Source organism: Glycine soja, chromosome 6 (genome assembly GCF_004193775.1).
Source record: "Glycine soja cultivar W05 chromosome 6, ASM419377v2, whole genome shotgun sequence".
Taxonomy (NCBI): Eukaryota; Viridiplantae; Streptophyta; class Magnoliopsida; order Fabales; family Fabaceae; genus Glycine; species Glycine soja.
In genome coordinates this window covers 26,286,797-26,312,378 of record NC_041007.1, presented here as the reverse complement: position 1 = coordinate 26,312,378, position 25,582 = coordinate 26,286,797, and the positions used below count along the sequence as shown (strand labels likewise).

The 25,582-nt window shown below is 37.6% G+C and overlaps 1 protein-coding gene and 1 non-coding gene across 2 annotated transcripts; both read right to left on the bottom strand.

Annotated features, from left to right (window-relative positions):
* Positions 1–696: 696 nt before the first annotated feature.
* On the bottom strand, positions 697–1,086 carry LOC114416038. Its single transcript, XM_028380920.1, has one exon. It carries the CDS (start codon positions 1,084–1,086, stop codon positions 697–699), a length of 390 nt encoding a protein of 129 aa, XP_028236721.1.
* A 5,279-nt stretch (positions 1,087–6,365) lies between these two features.
* On the bottom strand, positions 6,366–6,472 carry LOC114417523. Its single transcript, XR_003667787.1, has one exon. It is a non-coding gene; the product is annotated as a small nucleolar RNA R71 (small nucleolar RNA).
* Positions 6,473–25,582: the final 19,110 nt, after the last annotated feature.

Here is a 25,582-nt window from a genome sequence, read left to right as displayed (position 1 = left end):
CAAGATGAAAGATTTCAAAAATACAAGTGGTGAGGATGTCTCCTTCACCTCTAGGATCTCACAACCACTCATAAACTCATCTCAAGCTCTCAGAACGGCTTCCTCTTCAAGCTCTGGTCTCTGCAGATCTTCACACAGCAAAATCTCTCAAAACTCTTTGGAACTTGGACCTTTCTCTCTCTAGAATCACTAGATATGCAAAGCTTCAGATCTCAGCCCAAACTCCCCTCTCTAAATCTGATTTCAGGCTTAAATAGGTGGCCTTGTTCGTGCTCGTGCGCTTAGCGCAACTTTGATCTGCTTAGCGCACATTAGTGAATTTCGTCTTAGCACATGCTCTTTTCGCTCAGCGGATGAACTGAAGTGGTGCACTTAGCGAGATGAAGCGGTGCGCTCGGCGAACCTGTTCAACTCATCTTCTAGATTCTTCCTTGCACTTAGCTAATGAGTGTTGCGCTTAGCGGACGCTCGCTAAGCCTACAGATTGGCTTAGCGAGAAGGTGAAAAGTAGCATTTTTCAGAGTCGCGTAATTAACCTAAAATTGAGAGAAAATGATTATAAAACACACAAAATGGAAGTACTAAGTATTTATTACCTATACTTAACAAAAAGTACTTATAATACTACAAAATAACAGTAAATTGGAGGAGTTTGATACTATTTACACAGGTTTTATACACAAAAGTTAGTCGTATTCACTGACTAACAAGCTTCCCAGGGAGCAATTTCAGCCTTGAATTGAATAGTAGCACCTGTTGTCCTGGTTGAAAATTCTTCTTTAGCAGCTTTTTATCATGGTAAGTTTTAACCCTCTCTTTATACAGCCTTGAAGATTCATATGCAGTCAATCTCATTTCTTCCAACTCCAATAGTTGTAGCCTCCTTTGCTCTCTAGATGCGGCTTCATCAAAGTTCAAAAATTTTAAGGCCCAATAAGCTTTATGTTCCATCTCCATAGGTAAGTGACAAGACATGCCATAAACCATTTGAAACGACAATAAGCCTATCGGAGTCTTAAATGCAGTTCTATATGCCCATAAAGCATCATCCAATTTGAGGGACCAATCCTTCCTATTAGAGGCCATAGTCTTTTCTAAAATCTTCTTCAATTCCCTATTTGATACTTCCGCTTGGCCATTGGTCTGAGGGTGATTCTATCTTGTGTGTTACATTATATTGCTTCAACACCTTCTGTAGCTGATTATTGCAGAAATGTATGCCTCCATCACTAATTAAAATTCTGGGTACCCCAAATCGTGAAAAGATGTTTTTCTTTAGAAACTTCACTATAGTCTTGGCATCATTATGTGGGGTAGCCACTGCTTCAACCCATTTAGACACATAGTCTAGAGCTACTAGAATATATTCATTTCCAAAGGACGAAGGGAAAGGGCCTACAAAATCAATCCCCCAGCAGACAAAGACCTCAACCTCCATAATATTCTGTAGAGGCATTTCATTCCTTTTTGAGATGTTCCCCATCGTCTGACATTGATTACAATACAACACATGCTGATGTGCATCTTTGAATAATGTTGGCCAAAAGAACCTAGATTGCAAAACTTTAGTTGCTATCTTATCTCCACCATAATGGCCACCACAGGGTGAGTTATGACAATGCCATAATATGTTCTTGGCCTTCTCTTTTGTCACACATCTTCAGAGAAGGTTATCAACTCCTATCTTGAACAAGTGAGGGTCATCCCAAATGTAAAATCGAGCATCATGTAGGAATTTCTTCCTTTGCTGCCAAGTTAAGTCCTTAGGGATGATTCCAGGTGCTTTGAAGTTGGCCATATCAGCAAACCAAGGTCTTTCATTAACCATGAACAAGGATTCATCAGGAAATTAATCTCTAATCTCTACTTCTTTTGAAGTGACTTCCTCATTAGCTAATTTTGACAAATGGTCTGCTACAACATTTTTAGATCCCTTCTTATCCCAAATTACCAAATCAAATTCTTGAAGCAACAAAACCCATCTTATCAATCGAGGTTTAGAATCAGCCTTGTTGAGCAAATATTTAATTGCTGCATGGTCATAATAGACGATGACTTTTGATCCCACCAAGTAAGATCTGAACATTTCAAGTGCATAGACAATTGCTAGCATTTCTTTTTCAGTGGTAGCATAGTTAACCTGTGCATCATTCAAAACTTTGCTAGCATAATAGATAACATGAAAGATTTTTCCTTTTCTCTGACCAAGCACAACACCTACGGCATAGTCACTCACATCACACATTAATTCAAACTTTTGCCCCTATTCTGGTGTTGTAAGCACTGGAGCAGATACTAGTCTGATCTTGAGATCATTAAATGCTTCCACACATTCTTCATTAAACACAAATGCAACATCCTTGTTCAACAGATTGCTGAGTGGTTTGATGACTTTTGAGAAATCTTTGATGAATCGCTTGTAAACCCAACGTGTCCTAAAAAGCTTCTCACTCCCTTTTCATTTATTGGAGGAGGAATTTTCTCAATAACATCAATCTTAGCCTTATCCACCTCAATCCCCCTCACTGAAATTTTATGTCCCAACACTATGCCTTCTTGGACCATAAAGTGACATTTTTCCCAATTAAGCACCAGATTAGACTCTTCACATCTCTGTAATACTCTTTCTAAATTAGATAGACAACAATCAAAAGATGAGCCAAAAACAGAGAAATCATCCATGAAAAATTCGATACATTTCTCCACCATATCACAAAAAATTACCATCATGCACCTCTGAAACGTAGCCAGAGCATAACAAAGACCAAAAGGCATATACCTATAAGCGAACACACCAAACGAGCAAGTGAAAGTTGTTTTCTCCTGATCTTTGGGATCCATTGCGATCTGATTATAGCTAGAGTATCCATCCAGCAAACAGTAATATGATTGCCCTGCAAGTCTTTAAAGCATCTGGTCCATGAAGGGAAGTGGATAATGGTCTTTCCGAGTGGCATCATTCAATGTCCTGTAATCTATGCGCATCCTCCACCCGATGACAGTCCTTGTGGAGATTAGTTCATCTTTCTCATTTTTAATCACTGTCATACCTCTTTTTTTGGGAAAAACCCACTCACTATCTGAGATAGGATAAATTAGTCTTGCTTCTAGCAATTTGAGTACTTCCTTGTGCAATTCTTCTTTCATCACTGGATTCAGTCGTCTTTGGGGCTGCCTCACTGGCTTGTAAAAAGCTTCTATATTAATTTTGTGCATGCAGTAAGACAGACTGATCCCTTTCAAATCAGAGATGTGTCATCCAATTGCTGCTTTGTGTTTCTTCAAAATCTTCACCAGCTGATCCTCTTCTGCCTTCTTCAAGGAGCTGCTAATTATGACTGGTTTGACTTCATTATCCTCCAAATATACATACTTCAAGTGTGCTGGTAAAGTCTTCAATTCCACTTTAGGCTTTCCTACTGGGTTTTTGTTTTTCAATTCTTCAAACTCAATATTTCTAACAGAATTTTCTCCTGCACCATCTAACTCCTCAATACAAGCCTTCACTTCATCTTCCTCCTCTTTAGTCAGACATTCTGCATGATTATTCAGTGCTTTTTCCAAAGGAGACTGTAGTACCATGGTTGTAGCTGCTAATTCTATCTCCCGAACTACCTTATCCACATCAAAACAGGCCATCTGATCACTTGAGTGTTTCATTGCTTCGAATAAGTCAAATGAAATCTTCTGATCATCCACACTCAGTTCTAATTTACCTTTCCCCATATCTACTACACAACTGGCAATGGACATGAAAGGGCGTCCCAAAATTATGGGAATTTCAAGATCCTCCTCTATATCCATAACCACAAAATCTGCAGGGAAAGTAATATGTTTGACCCGAACTAGAACATCCTCAATCACTCCACAAAGTCTGGTGATGGAGTGATGTGTCATCATTTTCTCAAATTTCTTAACCCTTTTTGTTACCATTTTAATTACTGGTTAACCTTAATTGTCAAATTAATTATGCAGTTTTATCATTTGGGCCTACTGGATTAATTTTGTGTTTTTAATTTAATTTTTGGAGAATTATAAGCAATTGGGCTTGAATCCAGAATTGGGCTTGGGCTTGAATCCAGAATTGGGCTTGGACTTGAAGAGAGCAGACTATTTTATTCTACCAAATTTTATCTTATCTAGATATTATTTAGATTTGATCTCATCTAGATATTATCTTATCTTATCTAGATCTTATCTTATCTTATCTTATCTAGATTTTATTTTATTTATGGGCTTGGATTTAAAACAGATTTGTAAGCTTTGGGGCTGAAAACTATATAACAACACCAAGGTTCTAGTTTAGGCTCTTTTCTCTCTGTCCTCTCCTCTCTCTCTCTTTTTCGTTTTAGTTTTAGAGTGCTACTCTCAATTCGTTTGAGTTTCTTTTTCATTTTGGAGAATAATTCTAGTTTTCTTCGTTTCTACTACAATTTCATTTTCTATTGATTAATGGAAGGCTAAGTCTCCAGCGTTGTTTTCTCTTGAGGATCAAGCACAACTCTCTTTGAGGTTCTATTATTACTATTAAATTCTGATCAGTTTTTCCTCTTCACCAATTACTCTGTAGTTGTTGCTATTAATTCATGCATGCTTAGTGCTTGATTAATTGTCTCTGCGCTTAATTTATGTTCATGCGTAATGATCATTCATGATTAATTGGTGTATGTGTTGCTTAATCACATAATGAATGCCTTATGTTAAATTTCGCTTAGTAATTTAATTTAGGGTTGGATTAAGTTGTTGAACTGATAAAGGATAAACTCTCATAACCTAGGATAAGACACTTGCTTGTGAATCAAGGGGGAGCAACGTGTTTTAATTCTGATATTTTCTAATTCACATCTATTTGCTATTTAATTTACAAAAGCAAACAACCCCCCCCCCCCAATTCGTTACTATTTTCTTACTATCTGTTATGAACGTTTGGTTGACCATTGCTCGTTGGGAGACGACCTAGGATCACTTCCTAGATACTGCATTTTTAATGTTTATTTGATTCGGGTACGACCTCGATCAAATTTGGCGCCGTTGCGGGGGAGCAGTGTCCAAAGGTTCATAATAGCTTGTAATTCGTGTTTTATGTTTAGTTGTTTTATGCTTTCGTGTTGTGTTAGTGTCTTGTTATTTTTTAAGTGTGGTGTTTTGTTTTAGTTTTTTTTGTTCAGCGCGTCCCCTGTTTCAGTTTTTGTGTTTTGCTGGGAATAATGTTTTGTGACGGATTTAGCGACCACTTTTGCTGACCTGGGAATTTAATTGGCAATTTTTGTTTTGATAGTTAGGGTTGTTATTTTTGGCTGAATTTTGGTGTGGTAGGTTCTTTTGACTCATATTTTGTGTGCAAAATACCAGGAACACTTGTTGTGGCCAGATTTGAGAGATTCAAAAAAATTTGAGAACTTGTGTTTACCAAAACTTCAAACGGCCATAACTTTTGCTCCAGGTATCAGAATGACTATAATTATATATGTATTTGGGGTAGAAAACAATTTCCCATATCGTGGTAGCCACCAAAGGCCGGCTGAAGTCTCTAGCTAAACAAAATCGCCTTTCTACTAGTTTTTTTCTTTTTTCAAGTTTTATTGTTTTATTTTTCTAAACTTTCCTTAGGTAGTTTCCATAGTTAGACTTTGAATTTTTGCCAGAAAATTTTTGTGCCATCTTTTCATGATTTTAGGGTGTTGCTCAAAAAATTTCAAGTCATTTGGATATCATTTGATGGTAGTTGTAGTTCAAACCTACACTGTTACTTGCATAAGAAGGCAACTAGTTGTGCATGCTGAATGTAGTGTATGACTAGAGGCAATCCATCTGAATTACAACCCTTTGATCCTGAGATAGATAGGACATTTCATAGATTAGTTAGGCATCATTTTGTACCTTTTGAGCATCCTGAGCATTTTGTTACTGGTGAGTCTGTGCATTCTATTATTGGTGATTTTGAACATCCTGATTTTGAGCATTATAATTTTGAACATTCTGAGAACATGGCACAACCTCCACCTCGTGAGAGGAATCTAACGGAAATGGTTGCACCTGATTTCAGTTATGAAAGCTTGTGCATCCAATACCCTGATGAGGATGTCCCATATGTTCTTAAACCTGGACTGATCCATTTGCTTCCAAAGTTTCATGGCCTTGCAGGTGAAGACCCACTCAAACATCTCAAAGAATTCCATATTGTCTGCTCCACCATGAAACCCCCAGATGTTCAGGAGGATCACATATTTCTGAAGGCTTTTCCTCATTCTTTAGAGGAAGTGGCAAAGGATTGGCTATATTACCTTGCTCCAAGGTCCATCACGAGCTGGGATGACCTCAAGAGAGTATTCTTAGAAAAAATTTTCCCTGCTTCCAGGACCATGGCCATCAGAAAGGATATTTCAGGCATTAGGCAACTCAGTGGAGATAGCCTATATGAATACTGGGAGAGATTTAAAAAACTATATGCCAGTTGCCCTCACCACTAGATTTATTAGCATCTTCTTCTCCAATATTTTTATGAAGGACTCAATAACATGGAGAGAAGTATGATAGATGCTGCCAGTGGTGGAGCCCTTGGAGACATGACCCCTGTTGAAGCCAGAAATTTAATTGAGAAGATGGCTTCCAACTCCCAGCAATTTAGTGCCAAAAATGATGCTATTGTCATTAGAGGAGTGCATGAAGTAGCCACGAATTCATCTTCATCAGCTGAGACTAAGAAGCTTGAAGGTAAACTAGATGCCTTGGTTAACCTAGTAACCCAACTGGCCATGAATAAGAAATCTGCACCAGTCGCCAGACTCTGTGGTTTATGCTCCTCTGCCGACCACCACATAGACCTTTGCCCTTCTGTGCAACAATTTGAAGCAATTGAATAGCCTGAAGCTTATGCTGCAAACATCTACAATAGACCTCCTCAACCTCAGCAGCAAAATCAGCCACAACAGAACAATTATGACCTCTCCAGCAACAGGTACAATCCCGGGTGGAGGAATCATCCCAACCTTAAATGGTCGAATCCTTCACAACAACAGTAAAAACAACAACAGCCTTATTTCTAGAATGCTGCTGGCCCAAGTAGACCATACGTTCCTCCACCAATCCAACAACAACAACAACAATAGCAACATCCCCAGAAACAACAAACAGTTGAGGCTCCTCCGCAACCTTCCCTTGAAGAACTTGTGAGGCAAAGGACTATGCAAACACATGCAGTTTCAACAAGAGACCGGAGCCTCCATTCAGAGCTTAACTAATCAGATGGGAAAATTGGCTACACAGTTAAATCAACAACAGTCCCAAAATTCTGATAGATTACCTTCTCAATCTGTCCAGAATCCCAAAAATGTGAGTTCCATTACATTGAGGTCGGGAAAGTAGTGTCAAGGACCTCAATCAGCAACATCTTCCTCATCCGCAAATGAACCTGCCCAACTTCACTCTACTCTAGAAAAAGATGATGACAAAAATTTAAAGAGTAAGTTACCTAACAATTTCTATGCAGGTGAATCTTCCACTGGTAATTCTGATTTACAGAAGCAGCATATCCCTCTTCCATTCCCTCCAAGAGCAATTTCCAACAAAAAAATGGAAGAAGCAGAGAAGGAGATCTTGGAAACATTTAGAAAAGTAGAGGTAAACATACCTCTGCTGGATGCAATAAAGCAAATTCCAAGATATGCTAAATTCTTGAAGGAGTTGTGCACTAATAAGCGGAAGCTTAAAGGAAGTGAAAGAATTAGTATGTGCAGAAATGTCTCGACATTGATTGGTAAATCTGTTCCCCAAATCCCTGAAAAATGTAAAGATCTAGGTACATTCAGCATACCTTGTATTATAGGGAACAATAAGTTTAACAATGCCATGCTAGATTTAGGAGCTTCTATTAGTGTTATGCCTTTGTCTATTTTTAATTCTCTATCTCTTGGTCCTTTGCAGTCAACTAATGTGGTAATTCATTTAGCTAATAGAAGTGTTGCCTATCCTGCTGGTTTCATAGAGGATGTCTTAGTTAGAGTTGGTGAACTAATTTTCCCTGTTGATTTTTATATTTTGAATATGGAGGAGGGATTTTCTCAAGGATCAGTTCCCATCATTCTAGGCAGACCTTTTATGAAAACTGCTAGAACTAAGATAGATGTATATGCAGGCACACTATCTATGGAGTTTGGTGATATAACTGTTCATTTTAATATTCTTGATGCTATGAAACACCCATCTGAAGGTCTTTCTGTATTTCGCGCTGAAATAATTGACCATATTGTTGATGAATACATGACTGATCTTCATTCTAATCTGCATGCCTGTCACTCTTCATGCATTGAATCTGAATTTGTACTTGATCATATGGCTGAATTTGATGCTGAGAGTGAATCTGAAATTGATATTGATTACATGTCTGGTGATGTTTTACCTCTTGAGATTGATTTTCTAGAGTCAAATAGAACTAACCATGTTTTAGGAAGTACACATACCTCTGACTTTCTTTATGAGGTATAGGCTGAGAAACCATTTCTTTCTACCATTATCCAGCTGCCCACACCAGAATTGAAGCCTCTGCCATCAAATTTAAAATATGCTTACTTGGATGATAGCAAAAGTTTTCTAGTAATTATATCTATCTCCCTTGCTGATGAGCAAGAGAAGAAGTTGTTATCAGTTTTCAAGAAGCATAAGAAGGCTATAGGCTGGACCCTGGCGGACATTCCTAGTATTAGCCCATCCACATGTATGCATCGGATAAATTTAGAGGATGGGACTAAACCAGTAAGACAGCCACAGAGAAGACTCAACCCGGTGATTCTTGATGTAGTGAAGAAGGAGGTAACCAAGCTTTTGCAAGTTGGAATCATTTATCCTATCTCCGACAGCCAATGGGTGAGTCCTGTCCAGGTAGTCCCGAAGAAAACCGGCCTCACCGTGATAAAAAATGAGAAGGAGGAGCTGATTCCTACTCAGGTGCATAACAGTTGGAGAGTTTGCATTGACTATAGGAGGCTGAACCAGGTTACCAAAAAGGACCATTTTCCCCTGCCATTCGTTGACCAGATGCTTGAACGCCTGGCAGGTAAATCTCACTACTGTTTCCTTGATAGCTTTTCTGGTTATATCCAAATCGCTATTGCTCTTGAGGATCAGGAAAAGACCACATTCACCTGCCCCTTCGACACTTTTGCCTATAGGAGGATGCCTTTCGGCCTGTGCAATGCCCCTGGTACCTTCCAGCGGTGCATGATCATTTTTTTCAGTGATTTTTTAGAAAATTGCATAGAGGTGTTTATGGATGATTTCACTGTATATGGATCCTTTTTTGATATTTGTTTGGATAGTCTGGAAAAGGTTTTGAATAGATGCATTGGAACTAATCTTGTTTTAAATTTTGAAAAATGTCATTTTATGGTTGAGCAAGGTATAGTTTTAGGCCACATTATTTCCAATAAGGGCATTGAAGGGGATCCTGCAAAAATTTATGTTATTTCACAATTGCCTCACCGCTCTTGCATGCGAGAGTGCGATCTTTTCTTGGTCATGCAGGATTCTACAGGCGCTTTATAAGAGATTTTAGCAAGGTAGCCCTTCCACTATCCAACTTGTTGCAAAAGGAGGTGGAGTTTGACTTTAATGATAAATGCAAAGAGGCTTTTGATTGCCTCAAAAGAACACTGCCTACCACCCATCATCAAGGCACCCGACTGGACAGCCCCTTTTGAGCTTATGTGTGATGCATCAAATTATGCATTGGGGGCTGTCCTTGCTCAGGAAATTGATAAATTGCCTAGGGTGATATATTATGCTTCTAGGACTTTAGATGTTGCCCAAGCGAATTATACTACTACTGAGAAAGAGCTACTAGCCATAATTTTTGCTCTTGAAAAATTTCATTCTTATTTGCTTGGTACTCGCATTATTATTTATACTAACCATGCAGCTCTAAAGTACTTGTTGAAGAAGGCTGATTCAAAGCCTAGATTGATCTGATGGATGCTCTGGCTCCAAGAGTTTGACTTGGAGATCCGTGATAGGAGCGGAGCACAAAATTTAGTTGCTGATCATTTGAGTCGGATCAAACGTGTGTCTGATGAGGATTCACCCATTCAGGATGATTTCCCGGATGATCATTTGTATATATTATATAGTATTTCTGATTCTCTTTCTACTCCCTGGTTTGCTAACATTGTCAATTATTTAGTTGCTTATGTTTTTCCTCCCTTAGCATCTATGGCTCAAAAAGATAAAATTAAAAGTGATGCTAAGCATTTTATTTGGGATGACCCCTACTTGTGGAAATTGTGCAGTGATCAAGTCATTAGATGATGCATTCCAAAGCATGAGACTGACTCAATCCTGCAGTTCTGTCATTCTTCCGCACAGGGAGGTCATCTTGGTGTTCAAAGGACAGCTCGCAAAGTGCTTGACTGTGGCTTTTATTGGCCCACCATCTTTAAAGATGCGTGGAAGATTTATAGCACTTGTGAGCAGTGTCAGAGAGCAGGAAGTGCACTTACATGGCGACAACAAATGCCTCAGCAACCTATGCTATTCTGTGAGGTGTTTGATGTTTGGGGCATAGATTTCATGGGCCCTTTTCCTATCTCTTTTGGTTATGTTCACATTCTCCTTGCAGTTGATTATGTTTCAAAATGGGTGGAGGCCAAGCCCACTAGAACTAATGATGCTAAGGTTGTTGCAGATTTTGTCAGATCTAATCTGTTTTGCAGGTTTGGAGTACCTAAAGCAATCGTTATTGATCAAGGAACCCATTTTTGCAACAAATCAATGCATGCCTTGCTTAAAAAGTACGGGGTTGTACACAGGGTATCCAAACCATACCACCCTGAAACTAATGGACAGGTAGGAATTTCTAACAGGGAGATCAAGAGAATTTTAGAGAAGATTGTGCAGCCAAGCAGGAAACCAGGCTTGATGTTTGGACACATCGGACTACCTACAAAGCACGCATAGGAATGTCTCCTTATCGGGTTGTCTTTGGAAAGGCATGTCATCTTCCAGTGGAGATTGAGCATAAATCATATTGGGCAGTGAAGACCTGCAACTTCTCTATGGATCAAGTTGGTGAGGAAAGAAAGTTGCAACTGAGTGAGTTAGATGAGATCCGCCTAGAAGCGTATGAGAATGCCAAGTTCTACAAAGAAAAGACCAAGAAGTTCCATGATAGCATGATAATTAAGAAGGACTTCATGGTTGGGCAAAAAGTGTTATTGTATAATTCTAGGCTTGGACTCATGAGTGGTAAGTTGAGGTCTAAGTGGATTGGTCCTTTTCTTGTTACTAATGTTTTTCCTTATGTTACAGTTGAGATCAAAAGCGACTCCACAAAAAAGAGCTTCAAGGTCAATGGACACCGACTGAAGCCATTCCTCACAAACCCTTCTTTAGTGGATGTAGTGGTGGAAGAGACTTCCTTACTCCACCCTACTCTTCCTCCACCATGACTTAGGGAGTTTTTCTTTTCCTATCTCCTTATTTACTTTTATTACATTTGTCCAATTCTATTTGATGATTTAATTGCTTTTAATCTTTTACTTGTGCTACATTGAGGACAATGTGTTGTTTAAGTATAGGGGGAGTGTTCTTTGGTTTTGCTAGTTTTGTTAGTTTTGTTAATTTTGTTAGTTTTGTTGGGTTTCTAATTTAATATTTTAGGTCAATTCTGTTTGTAGGTACAACTTTGCATATTTTTCTTTGAATTATAGGATATGTTCAAGTAATGAGTAATTGTTTTGAAAATAAAAGTCGCTTGACATTTTGTGATTTGAAGTCCTTGTTTTTCCTCTACATGTCATGATAGTTTTGAAAGCTCAATTTGGAAGTGATAAGTTTACCTTTGTGAGAATTTAAGCCATCATCAAAATCATTTGGTGTGTTTTGCCCCATTGATTGCTTGCACAATAGCCTTGGCTTGATTCTTATGGATGCTTCCTAATTCACATGCATATTTGGAAATGATTTAGGCAATTTTGTTCTTATAAGCCTCTAGCCAAATGGACTTACCTTGAATTAATCCCTTTGATAGCCCTTTGAGCCTATGTTTCCCTTTCTTTGTTTTGAAGCTCATTACAAGCCTTAAGTGAAAAACCATGATCTCACCTTAACCTTAAGGAATTTTGGAGCTTTGGAATTGTTTTGGGAATAAGTGTGGGGGGTTTTGTTGGATAACATATTTCGTTGGTTATGCTTCATGATGTATTTTGGGCCATACTTGATGTACATTGTATACTGGTTAAATGTTGGACATGCTGAATGATATGCTATTTCTCAAATGCTACAGTGCAAAAAAAAAAAAATAGTTGAATCAATTCGAAAAAAAAGAAAAAGAAAAGCAATAAAGTTGAGTGAATAAGATCTTAAATGGAAAAAGAATGATGAGACTCTTGGCTCTACTCTTTGCGTTTAAATTTTATCTTTAGGTTTTCTTATTTTTTCTTAATATGCATTTATTCTGCATTGCTCCTCTATTTTGAAGTGAGTAGACAAGGGACTTTTGTTGGGTTTTATCATTGAAGCATGACAATTGTCTATACTAGGATTCTTCCTTGAACCATTTGATCTTATCAAGCATTGTTCAGTTCTTGTGGCAATCCTCAAGGCTTATCAAACATCATTGTTTGTGGTGCCTATCTTGTTCTTCCTTTCACATTTTTTGTTTCCTTGTTTAATTTTGACATTGTTAATTTTGTAATTCCTTTCACCCCATGTTCATTATTGTTCATAAACATTAATCCTTTCAATCCATGTGGTTTGGGCTAAGTTGTTGTTGAGTGTTACATATTTGCTTGTTTTGTTGGGAATTTTAGTCCAATATCATTCTCAGTTAAAAAAAGAGTACATTAGCGGTGTTCATTAAAATCATTGCACCTCACTTGTTTGATAAAATTTAAGTGTCAAATGTCTTCTCTAATCATTGTTTTTCCATAAAATTAATATTTGTCTTGCTTGTTTGTTGGTAGTGAAATTGTTCTTTACTACTTTGCATTGGTTGGTAGAATTTTGTTTAAGCTCTGCTATTGCTACTTTTAAAAGTGCTTCTTGATTATAGATTGTTTGGTTCAAGTAAGAACTTTAAGTGAAGAAAAGAGTGCTATAAGGCAAAGAGTGAAACATTAGAGAAAAAACCATAAAAGAGAGCACTATACACGAGTGCTACATCCTTGAGTATAAACACATGAGAAGAGTGGTGAGGTCCTATTCACTTTTTTTGGTCCTTTACTTGAAATATGGCAGGTACAGGTGGTGATGGTATCCCTCCTCTAAGGGGAGACAATAGATTATTGATTTACGTCATTACAACCCAAATGCAAAGAATGTTGACATAACATATGTAGGAGCTGTATAGGAGAATTGAACAACTAGAAAATCAAGGAAATGGTGATGTTGGTGGAGGTAGAAGGATGAGATGGAGAAATAATGGGGGTGATGCTAGAGAGGACATACTTGAAGGAGTAGAGTTGAACTACCCCCTTTTCAAGGAAAAAGTAATCTAGAAGCATATTTGGAGTGCGAAATGAAAATTAAGCAACTATTTGCATGCCACAATTACATTGAGGATAAAACGGTGAAGGTGGAAGCCATGAAATTCACTGACTATGCTTTCATCTGGTGGAACCAATTACAAAGGACCCTTGGTGGATAGTTGGGAATAAATGAAGAGGTTGATGAGAATATTTGTTCCTTATAATTATCAAAGAGACCTTCATAGCAAGTCAAATGACTCATACAAGGTAGTAGAAATGTTGATGAGTATTAATCGTAGATGGAGTGATAGAGGTGCAACCAGCCCGTCTAATGATCCTTTACATAGGATTAGAGGTCCTATGACAAGGTTTAAGACTAAGAGGATGAAGCAAGCATTGCAAGGCTTGACTCTAAATGTCAAAGAAAAAGAACACCAATGTGAATTAAGGGTTGCACCTAATTGGGTAACTTTCCTACAAATTGATGAAGATGCTTTGAGGCCAACTTGAAGAATCACTTTGGGAAGCCCAATTTACGAGACGAGAAGCATCCATGGGTAGAGTTGATCAATTTTGGTGGACTATTAATATTGGGTTTATTAGATAATAACTAAGTCCAATTTATGTCATTTTATTTGTAATTTTTGTATTATTTTTTGGCTGAATTTTTTGGTGACTTTTCATATTCTTTTAGCCTTACTAAATGCTTTCTAGAATACTACAGGTCATTTAATGGCTAGTGGGAATTGATTTTTATGTTTATTGTCATTTATTTTCATTTAGTGACATGCAATTATCAATGCATTTGGTACATGAATATTAGTGGAAATTTATTATAACATTTCAAGATTAGCCTATAAATAGGGAACTCTTACACTCTCCAAAGGCAGAATTTGAAGATTAATGAAATTTGAGAGTTTCTCTATTGTGAGAGTATTTCCTTTGTTCTTGGTTAAGAACTTGATAGTGTTGGTTCTACCGGCAGGTCGCGATTAGGGTCACGTTCTTTTTTATAACTTTGGTTCTACAGACAGGTTGCGGTTAGGGTCATGCTTCTTTTGATAACTTTGGTTCTATCGGTAGGTCATGGTTAAGATCAAGTTTCTTTTTTTATACATGTAAGGGTGTCAAACCGGGCCAGGCCTATTCTCCAAAAAAGCTAGGTTAGGCTGGAATTTGAGACCCATAAACCGTTTAGGCCCGCAAGCCTGGCGGGCCAGCCCACAGGCTAGTTCTTTTTTTAAAAAAAAATAGATTATGGACTCTGAAATGGCCTAAACGCACTCTCACACTCCAAATGGCCCAAACGCATGCAAGCCAGACCAGACCCTCATGGCCTATTGAATTGAATCTCATTTCTCATTCTCTTGAATCTCTTCTCTCAAGCCCTCTCTCTCAAGACCCTCACCCTCGACCTTGAGCCCTCATCCTTCTCTTTTGATTTCGAACCCCATCAGCCTCACATCTTCAATTGGACTTTATTTTTGTGTGTTTCCTCCTTTGTTTTTTCTTTCCCTTTTGTTTAACTCTATATTATTATTTCATCTTCCTTTGTTATATTTCTTTAATTCTATCTTTCTTTTCTGAATTCTATCTAGTATCACTATCTTTTGTCTTCTCTTTTTATATATATTATAAAAAAATTGTGCAAAAAAAACGTGAGGAAAAAAAAAGTAGAAAAAAATGAAGAAAACGAATCTGGGCAGTTTTACATTTGTTTACAATTTGAAAAAAATTCCAAAAAAAACAAAGTGTGATTATTGATCTAATTTTCTTATTTTTCTATCAATCTTTCTTTTGGTTTTATTCTCCTTAAAAAAATACTTTTCTTAAATTCCTTGTTCCTTGTCCTCTATTTGTTCTTATTCACTAAAGTTCTCATTGATCCCTTGTTGTGTCTTATCGTGTATAATCAACCCCAAAGGTTCTTACTTAAGAACTCATAAGTATAAGTTGAGTGGTAAAAGGCAAGAGTCGTGAGACTATTAGAGGGAAAGAGCCAAAAAGAGTGAAACACAGGTGAAAAAAAATATTGAGTATAAACACGTGAGAGAGTGTTTGTGTGAGGATATTTATTTGTCCATTTACGATCACTTCTAATACAATTGTTGCAGGTTGTTAATGAATAATTTCAAGCTTTAAACTTGAGATTGGATAGTTTACAATCTCCATATAGATCTAGAAGTCATAGATAATCAACTTCAAAAAAAGAAGAGGAGGATGAGTATTTAGATGCAAGAAGTCATGGAACAAGGTGAAGAGGTGAACCAAAAAGAGATAATAAATTGGGGAGCATTAAGATGACAATACCTATGTTTCAAGGTAAAAATGATCCTAAGTTGTATTTGGAGTGGGAGAGAAAGGTTGAACATATGTTTGATTGCCATAATTATTTTGAGGAAAAGAAAAAGGTTAAACTAGTTGTTGTTGAATTCATCGATTATGCTAGTATTTGGTGGGATCAACTTGTGACTATTAGGCACAAGAATGATGAAAGGCCTATCAATAGAGGGGAGGAGATGAAGACTATCATGAGAAGGAGATTTTTACCTAGCCACTACTATAGGGATTTGGACAGAAAATTGCATGAGTATGGAGGACTACTACAAAGCGATCGAAATAGCCATGACTAGAACCAATGTTGAAGAAGACCGTGAGGTAATTATGACCATATTCATTGGAGGTTTAAAGAAGGAGATAGCCGATGTGGTAGAATTGCAACATTATGTGGAGATGGAGGACTTGTTGCACAAATGTATTCACGCGGAGAGGCAATTGACAGCTAAGAGTACTTTCAAATTTGCTTTCATTTCTTCAAGGAAGTCAAATTGGCAAAACAACAAATCTGTGACAAAGTCAAAAAGTTGAAGCTATGTCCAAAAATTTATTTGTTGCACCTAAAGGTAAAATGGAAATTAATTCATCTTCTAGATCTCGTGATATCAAATATTCCAGGTGACTGGAACTTTGAGCTTCAATGACGTCCTTCAATGGTGATTTTCAACCATGGAGATGCAACGAAAGATAAAGGAGAAGAGGTGAGAGGAGGAGCCATACATTAGGGAATAAGCCATGGAAGGAGGAGCTTCACCACCAAGAGAGTGCCTTGGATAAGAAACTTAGAAAGGAAGCTTCAATGGAGGAAAAGAATGATATAAAGAGGGGAGGAAGGGTGGGGGGAATGAAATTGAAGGAGAAAAAAGGGAGAGAAGTTGAATTTTGAAGTGTGTCTCACAAGTTTCACATTCATCAAAGTTACAACAAGTGTTACACATGTTTCTATTTATAGCCTAGGTCACTAACTAAATGAAAGCTTCCTTGAGAAGCTAGAGCTTAGCTACACACACCCCTCTAATAGCTAAGCTCACCTCCTTGAGAAGCTTCCTTGAGAAGCTGGAGCTTAGCTACACACCCTTCTAATAGCTAAGCTCATCTCCTTGAGAAGCTAGAGCTTAACTACACACACCCCTCTAATAGCTAAGCTCACCTCCTTGAGATGAGAAGCTAGAGCTTAGTTACACACACCCCTCTAATAGTTAAGCTCACCCTAATGCCAAAATACACGAAATTACAAAAAAGTCCCTACTACAAAGACTACTAAAAACGCCTTGACACACAAGGCTAAAACCCTATACTACTTGAATTGCAAAAATACAAGGCCCAAAAGAAGGAAAGCATATTCTAATATTTACAAAGAGTGGATTCAACCTTTGCCCATGGGTTCAGAAATCTACCCTGAGGTTCATGAGAACCCTAAGGCCTTCTTTAGCCGCTCTAACCCAATCCTCTTGGAGTCTTTTATCCAATACCCTTAGGGGTAGGATTACATCATCCCCTCCCCATTAGAAAAGATTTGACCTCAAATCCCGTGGTTCCTGATACTCTGGGCTTCTTCCCTCAACACTTGTAAAATGAATAAAAACATATATATATGAGTGGTGTTGGGTATGTTAAAGTAGGGTAAGGTCTGAAAACCCCTTTCCTAGGCATCTTCCCATAAGGGAACATGGTTCCTCACCAATTTAATGAGTGGTGCTATAAGTATAGAAAAATATGGGACAAACCTTTTGTAAAAGTTTCTTAAGTCATGGGAGCCCCAAATTTTCCTTATACTTGGTGGAGTGGGCCACTCAGGATTGACCTTTATTCTCTTAGGGTCCGTGGGAACCCCTTGATTACTATTTAAAAAAATTAAGGAAAGTAATGCAATAAAACATACTTTTTCTATATTTTCATGTTGATTATTCCTATAAAAAAAGTATGACAAACCTAAAGTGTCCCATATGAGCACCTAGGTTTGTATTGAAACCAAAAATAAGAACAAACCTACCTAATGAGTCCCTATGTACACGAATCATTAAGATGTTGGGTGCATGAGTGATTTTACAAAAGAGGGTTACACCACTCACCATATTCATCATATCACCTATTTTAGGGATTTGGTGCCTAATAATACCTATTTCAGGCACCAACAAAGCACAAGGATTTAAGCTCTTACGAACTAAACCCTCATCCAACAACTCCTTTACTTGAGGAATAACCTCAAGCCCAAGAGATGTGGTAGTGCTAACAGGTGTCATTTTACAAAGAAAAAGATGTTGAGGTTGTCTAAGAGGGGAAGTTTCTTTAAAGTTTCTCTTTATTGCAAAATGACCTTCCTTCTTAGCTAACCTCTTGGAGGAGACACTTACCTCCTTACACTCCTCCTTAACCATTAAAGGTTGTCTTTCTTCTTGGGGCTAGATTTCTTCACTAGATTCTTCCCTTTTTTCTTCTTCACTTTCACTAGAGGAAGGTGAAGTAGTAGTCTCATCTTGGCTACTATAAATGTCTTGGCCCCTCATAATCGTGGTTTCTTGGTGGGGCATTGAGAAGTAATGTGTCCTCTTCCAAGACATTTAAAGCACTTTATAGAGCTAGTCTTCTCTTGCATACTAGCCTTAGGGGGTTGCTTTTCTATTGTCTTCCCCTTATCATCTTTGGGCTTAGAAGGTGCCACCCTTAAGATGCCTTGACCTTGGTCTTTCTTTGAATAAGAGTGAGAACCATAAGATTTTGAAGGAGACTTCTTTTTAAGTTTTTGTTCTACCCTTATTTCCCAATCTAAGTAAGCCTCTACATTGTCCTTCCCATGGAAGTTTGGGAGGTTAATGTTAGCCTCTTGAGGCTTTCTTTCCTTTTCTCTCCTATGGGAGTGAGGTCTAAGATGTGACCTATGCCTTCCTTCATAATAGTCACAAAGTTCTTCACTTAGGCTCTTGCAAGAGTCATTACTAGTATTGAAGGCATGTTTTTCTTTTCTGAACTCTTTTAGTATTTTCCTTCTTTCTTCTTCCCTTATTCGTTCCCTCTCATCTTGATTTATTTCTACCCTCTCTTTTCCTTTTTCTTTTCTTTCTAGTTTTTCTTTCCATAACTTGAGGGAACTCAGCTCATCAAAGATTCTAGATAGAGGGTCCTTATGACTAGTACCCTCACCATTAACACTAGATGAATGATGACTCATGTTGGTTCCTGTTAGTCATTTTATACGACTAACTTTGGTATAAAAACTTTTGATAATTATATAGAATTCCTCCAAGTTATAGTTCTTTTTGTAGGATTGTAAATACTTTTGGTTAATAAATTGATCATTACTCATTATAATCTTCCGCTTGTAATTAATGTAAATATAGATTCTATTTCAGGTGAAAAAGGAGATTTTGTGAAGTGCTGAATCTGGTGTCGCACTAAGCCTGGTTTGTGCGCTTAGTGAGTATGTCCCGCTAAGCGAGGCACCAGCGCACTCAGCGAGACAAACGAATCTAGAAGAGAATCTGCCTTGCAAGCATGCGCTCAACGTGTTGTCGCTCGCTAAGCGAGTCATCCGTCATCTTCTAGGCTAAGCGCGAGATTGGCACTAAGCCACAGTTCACTAATGCGCGCTAAGCGTGAGATTAGCGCTCAGTGAGAGGCCACCGACAGGATTTCTATATAAAACCTGAAAACACAGAATTGGAGGGGAGTTTTGAGTGTGTGGACCCAGAGGCGACTGAGCATACCAAAGGAGGCATCTTGAAGAGCTTTGAAGGAGTTTTTGAGAGATTGTGAGGTTTTTGGAGGTGGAGGAGACATCCCCACCATTTTGTACTTTTTCAATTTCTCTTCTTCTCTTCTTTAAACTTGTAAAAAGGAGCTTCCTTGCAATGGAAGGCTAAATCCTCAGTTGATGACTTCTACAGAGTAAATGATGTAAAATCTTTCATATCTATTTAATAGTGTTTCCATGCGTTCTTTGTTCCTATCGGCCTTTAATTCTCGCATGTTTTTGTCTTGATCACACAAACGCATGTGTAGTTAGGATCATTGTTAGTCATCGTTTACAACTAACTTTTGTATAGAAAAGTTTTCCAAAATGTATATAAATCTCCCAATTTATGGTTCTTTTTGGTAGGATTGTAAATAAAATTTCCTTGTTTTGATCTCTGCTCAGTAGAATCCTCTTTACATGGAATTAATGATCAATTTTCTTTAAATTCAGGCAAAAATGAGCTATTTTGAAGTTGTGCCAAAGGATTCATCACGCTAAGCGAGCTCAATGCGCTTAGCGCGCATCAACGGCTAAGCCCAACACCAGCACACTTAGTGAGTAAAGGGGAATCTGGAAAGGCATCTGCTCCGCAAGCACGTGCTTAGCGCGTTATCAGCTTGCTAAGCGAGTTGTCTATCGCTTTCCAGGCTTAGCGTGAGATTGGCGCTGAGCTCAAATTCACTTACTCACGCTAAGCGCAAGAATGGCGCTAAGCGTGACGTCGAGATTAAGAAGCCCTTTTTAAGCTCGATTTACACAAAATTAAAGGGGAGGAGCTGAAAAGCCGTTAGAGGCCTGAAGAGTGTGAATTTCAAAGAGCACAAAGCAGAGCAAGGGACCAAGTTTTCATCTTTTAGGGAGATTAGTGAGTTTTTGAGAGATTGTGAGATTCCAAGAGGTGGAGGAGACATCCCCACTCCTTTGTAAGTAAGCAATTTCTCTTGATTCCTCCTTTTCAGTGTAAAAGGAGATTCCTTGCCATGAAAGGCTAAAACCCTCAATTAGGGATTCTTATTGAGTAGTTGATGTAAACTCTTTTTCATATCTAATTAAGGTTGTTTTATGTGTTCGCTGCTTCTATCTATGCTTATTGTATGCATGCTTGTGGCTTGATCACCCATTTGTGAGTGCTGTTAGGGACTTTAGCATTGGGAAATGTACTGTTGCCTTAGAACTTGATAGAGCAGGGACTAAATAACTGCATTGCTAGGGATAGTGTGAAAGGTTTTAGTTTTCTTTATTATGTTGTGAGTATAATGCTATTTAAATTAGGCTAAGTTCAATAAGAGGGATCTGCGAATGAAGTTTGATTTAAATTAGTCCAAACTCTGGAGGAATCGATGTTTGGTATTTTTGTCCTTAGCATAGAACACAAGAACATCTTTAATTAGAAAACATCTTTAATTGAATCAACTTACTTAGTAGGAGGACCCAACGCCTTTAGATATCTGTTTTCACACTTACTTGTTCTCGTTTATTGCTTTTACTTAGGATAACACATACTTTTGATTTAATTCACAATCATTAATTTTTGTTTGCAAATGCCTGCATACTTAACAAAACTTTGCAAAATGAACAAGTTCCCTGTGTTCGATACTTGGTTCATTCTGTTTTAATTATTTACTTGATGATCTAGTGCACTTGCCGGTAGATTTCGCACCTACGCAAATAAGTAGTATTCTTAGGGGCGAACAATCAAGTATTTTGACGTCGTTTCCGGGAAACTTTTTCCATTTGGAAAGTTTAGTTTAGTTTGAAGGCATTAATTCATTATTCTTTGATTTATTAATTTTTGTTTTTGTTAATATTTGTTTAGTTCAAAATTTATTTTCTTCTTGAATTGGTTAACTGTTGTTCCTGTTAGTGTTTGTATGCGTAGATCTTTTGCAGGTGAATTCGTTCCATTGGATTTAGAAATTGAAGTCACCTTTAGAAGAAACAATGCAGAGAGAAAAAGAAAGCTTTTGCACGACAGAACAGTAGCATCAGTCCTTGAAGAGGCTCACTTTTCTGAGTCATCCTAGACGAGTGACCTTGGAAGATTACTTAAGTACTTTAGTGCCGCAATATTTCTCAAGTGATGCACGGCCAGAGGTTCAGGCACAAAACTTAACATTCCCACCTTCATTGATATAGCTAATACATAGAAATTTGTTTCATGGTTTACTAAATGAAGATCCATACTCACACTTGGCAACATATATTGAGATTTGTAATACTATCAAGCTTGGCGGTGCACCTGAAGATGCTATTAGGCTCAGCCTGTTTTCATTTTCTTTATCTGGGGAGGCCAAGAGATGGTTGCATTCATTCAAGGGCGACAGTTTAAAGACATGGGATGAAGTTGCTGAGAAGTTTCTAAAAAAATATTTCCCAGAGTCTAAAACTGCAGAGGGAAAAGCTGTAATTTCTTCATTCCATCAGTTTCCCGATGAATCTTTGAGTGAGGCATTAGAAAGATTTCGTAGCTTGCTGGGGAAAATTCCCACTCATGGTTTTTCAGAGCCTATACAGCTTAACATCTTCATTGATGGGTTACGGTCGCAGTCAAAGCAGTTACTCGATGGTTCTTGTTAGTCGTTTAAAGTTATTTTGTAGGGATTTGTAAATAAATCTTGTTTTATTGTTATAGTTGTGTCTAGAATATTTTCCATTTGATTTAATGATAAAATCTGTTCAATTTCAGGTCAAAAGAGGCTAAAATCTTGAAGTGCTAAAAGGAGCAGTCACGTTAAGCGGACCCAGTGGGCTCAGCGTGCATCCACCACTAAGCGCAGCTTCAGCGCTCTTAGCGTGACAAGGGAATCTGGAAGAGCACAAGGATCAAGGCCGCGCGCTAAGTGCGAGATCAGCTCGCTAAGCGAGATGTTTGTCTCTTGCCAAGCTCAGCGCATGACTGGCACCAAGCCCAAATCCACTTACTTGCGCTAAGCGCGAGGGTGGCGCTAAACACGACGTCGCAATTTCAGAGCCTATTAAAGCCTGAATTTTTAGAATTAGGGTACAATTTTTTAGAGACCAGAGTTGCATATTTTGGCACAGACTTCGAGAATAGTGCCCTGGAGGTAGCAAGAGGAGCAGCTTTGCAGAGAAGCCTAGGGTTATTCAATTAGAGAGAGATTAGTGAGCTATAGAGTGATTGTGAGATGCTGAGAAGAGGAGGAGGGATCCCCCTTCTTGTGTAAGGAAAAATTATTCTATACTCTCAATCTCATCTGTGTTAGGGTTTTGCTGTAATGGCTAGCTAAACACCCTTGTTGGGGATTTCTAAGGAACAACTTATGTAATTACTTTAATATCTAATTAATTGTGTTTTATGTGTTCAATACTTCTTTCAATGCTTAATTTCTACATGCTTTTGGTCTGATCACCCATTTGTGTGTACTGTTAGGTGACTTTAGCATTGGGAAATATACTGTTGCCTTAGAACTTGATAGAAGCAGAACTGAATAACCACATTACCAGGGATAGATTGTTGGGGTTTTGGTTTTCTGAATATACTGTGATGATAATGTTGTTTAAGTTAAGCCTAGTCTTACAAGAGGGATCTATGGACGAAGCTTAGGTTAAATTAGTCTAAACTTACGAGGGATCGAGGTTTAGTATTTTAGGCTACAACATAGAACACAAAAGTATGACTGATTAGAGAAATATCTTCATATGCATTAGCTTGTTTGTTAGAAAGACCCAACGCTTTTTACCTATTTTTGTTAACTTATACTTACTTGCATTTACTGTTTTTACCATAGAAGTAGTTTATTTATGATTTTAACCATTTTTTTTATCAATGTTGCTTCAACAATGCCTTACTTCTGAATAAAACTCTATCTAATAAGTGTAGAAGCAAAGCTTCATGGTGACTCAAAGGTGATTCAAAGGTGTTTTGATGATAACAAAAGATGATGACAAAGGTGATGACAAAAAGCTCAAAGATCAATCAAGAACAATTCAAGAGTTCTAGATAAGAATCAAGAAGAATTCAAGACTCAAGAAGAAAGTCTGGAGACAAGAATCAAGATTCAAGGTTCAAGATCTCAAGAATCAAGATCAAGATTCAAGGCTCAAGATTCAAGAATGAAGAGAAGACTCAATCAAGATAAGTATTAAAAAGTTTTTTCAAAACTTTGAATAGCACATGAGTTTTTGACAAAACCTTTTACCAAAGAGTTTTTACTCTCTGGTAATCGATTACCATATTGTTGTAATCAATTACCAGTAGCAAATTGAGTTTGAAAAAGTTTTCAAACTGAATTTACAACGTTCCAATTATTTTCAAAAGGCTGTAATTGATTACAATGTTTTGGTAATCGATTACCAGTGCCCTTGAACGTTGAAATTCAAATTCAAATGTGAAGAGTCACATCCTTTCACTTAAAAGCCTTGTGTAATCGATTACACTAATTTGGTAATTGATTACCAGTGACTGTTTCTGATAAATCAAAAGATGTAACTCTTCAAAAAGGTTTTTGACTTTTTCAAATTGGTTTTAAGTTTTTCTAAAAGTTATAACTCTTCTAAATGGTCTTCTTGACCAGACATGAAGAGTCTATAAAAGCAAGGCTTTGTTTTGCATTTCAATAATCTTGAACACTTATTCATACAATCCTTTACAAGCCTTGAATCTCTTTGAACTTCTTCTTCTTTGTACCAAAAGCTTTCTGAAGTTTTCTAGTTTTCCAAACCTTGAAAACTTGTGCTATTCATCTTTTCATTCCCTTCTCCCTTTGCCAAAAATAATTCGCCAAGGACTAACCGCCTGAATTCTTTTTGTGTCTCTCTTCTCCCTTTTCCAAAAGAACAAAGGACTAACCGCCTGAATTCTTTTGTGTCTCCCTTCTCTCTTGTCAAAGAATTCAAAAGGACACAGTCTGAGAATTCTTTTGATTCTTCCCATTCCCTTATACAAAAGTGTTCAAAGGACTAACCGCATGAGAATTCTTTTGTATCCCCATTCACAAAGAATCAAAGGTTTAACAGCCTGAGATCTTTGTCTTAACACATTGGAGGGTACATCCTTTTTGGTACAAGAAGAGGGTACATCTACTTGGGTTTGATTGAGAACAAGAGATGGTACATCTCATGTGGATCAGTTCTAGTGGAGGATACATCCACTAGGTTCAAAGAGAACAAGGGAGGGTACATCCCTTGTGGATCTTTGCTTGTAAAAGGATTTTTACAAGGTTGAAAGAAATCTCAAGGACCGCAGGTCGCTTGGGGACTGGATGTAGGCACGGGTTGTTGCCGAACCAGTATAAAAACTCTTGTGTGTTTGTTTCCTTCTTCCCTACTCTTTTGCTTTCCACTGTGCATTTAATTTCCGCTTTTACTTTCTGTTAAGTTTCTCTTCTACTCCTCATTCTCTTAAAAATTTAGTAAAAGCCTTAAAAGAGTAATTTTTAATTAGTAAAGGTTTAGGAATAATTAATTCAACCCCCCTTCATAATTATTCTAAGGCCACTCGATCCAACAAGTGGTATCAGAGCAGGTTTCTTGTAAAATGGCCTCTTTAGATTCTTTGTCTTTCAAAAGAATTTTCAGGAACAGGTCACTCAAAGACGATGATGAAGACCAAGTCAACTTGTGTCTCATGACAAAATCTAATGAGAATAACAAAGAAGATTCTATAAGGAAGAAATGGTATATAGACAGTGGATGTTCCAAGCACATGACTGGTGATGTATCCAAATTCACAACTATTTCCCCCAAGAAAAGTGGACATGTTACATACGGCGAGAACAACAAGGGTAAAATTATTGGAGTCGGCAAAATAGGTACGAATTCTTCTACTCCCATTGAAAATGTGTTGCTTGTAGAAGGTTTGAAGCACAACTTATTAAGTGTTAGTCAATTATGTGATAAAGGATATAAAGTATCTTTTGATTCTGAAAAATGCGTTATTAAGCATGAGCATGACAAAGATATTGAACATATTGGTTTTAGAGAAAATAATGTTTACATGATTGATCTAAAACAAAAATCTGTAAATGATAGATGCTTTTTAAGTAAAGATTGTGATCCATGGTTACGGCATAAGAGAATTGCTCATATTAACATG

Coding starts and splice junctions, on each gene's coding strand:
- LOC114416038 (XM_028380920.1), bottom strand. CDS start 1,086: ATGGCCTCTAATAGGAAGGATTGGTCCCTCAAATTGGATGATGCTTTA.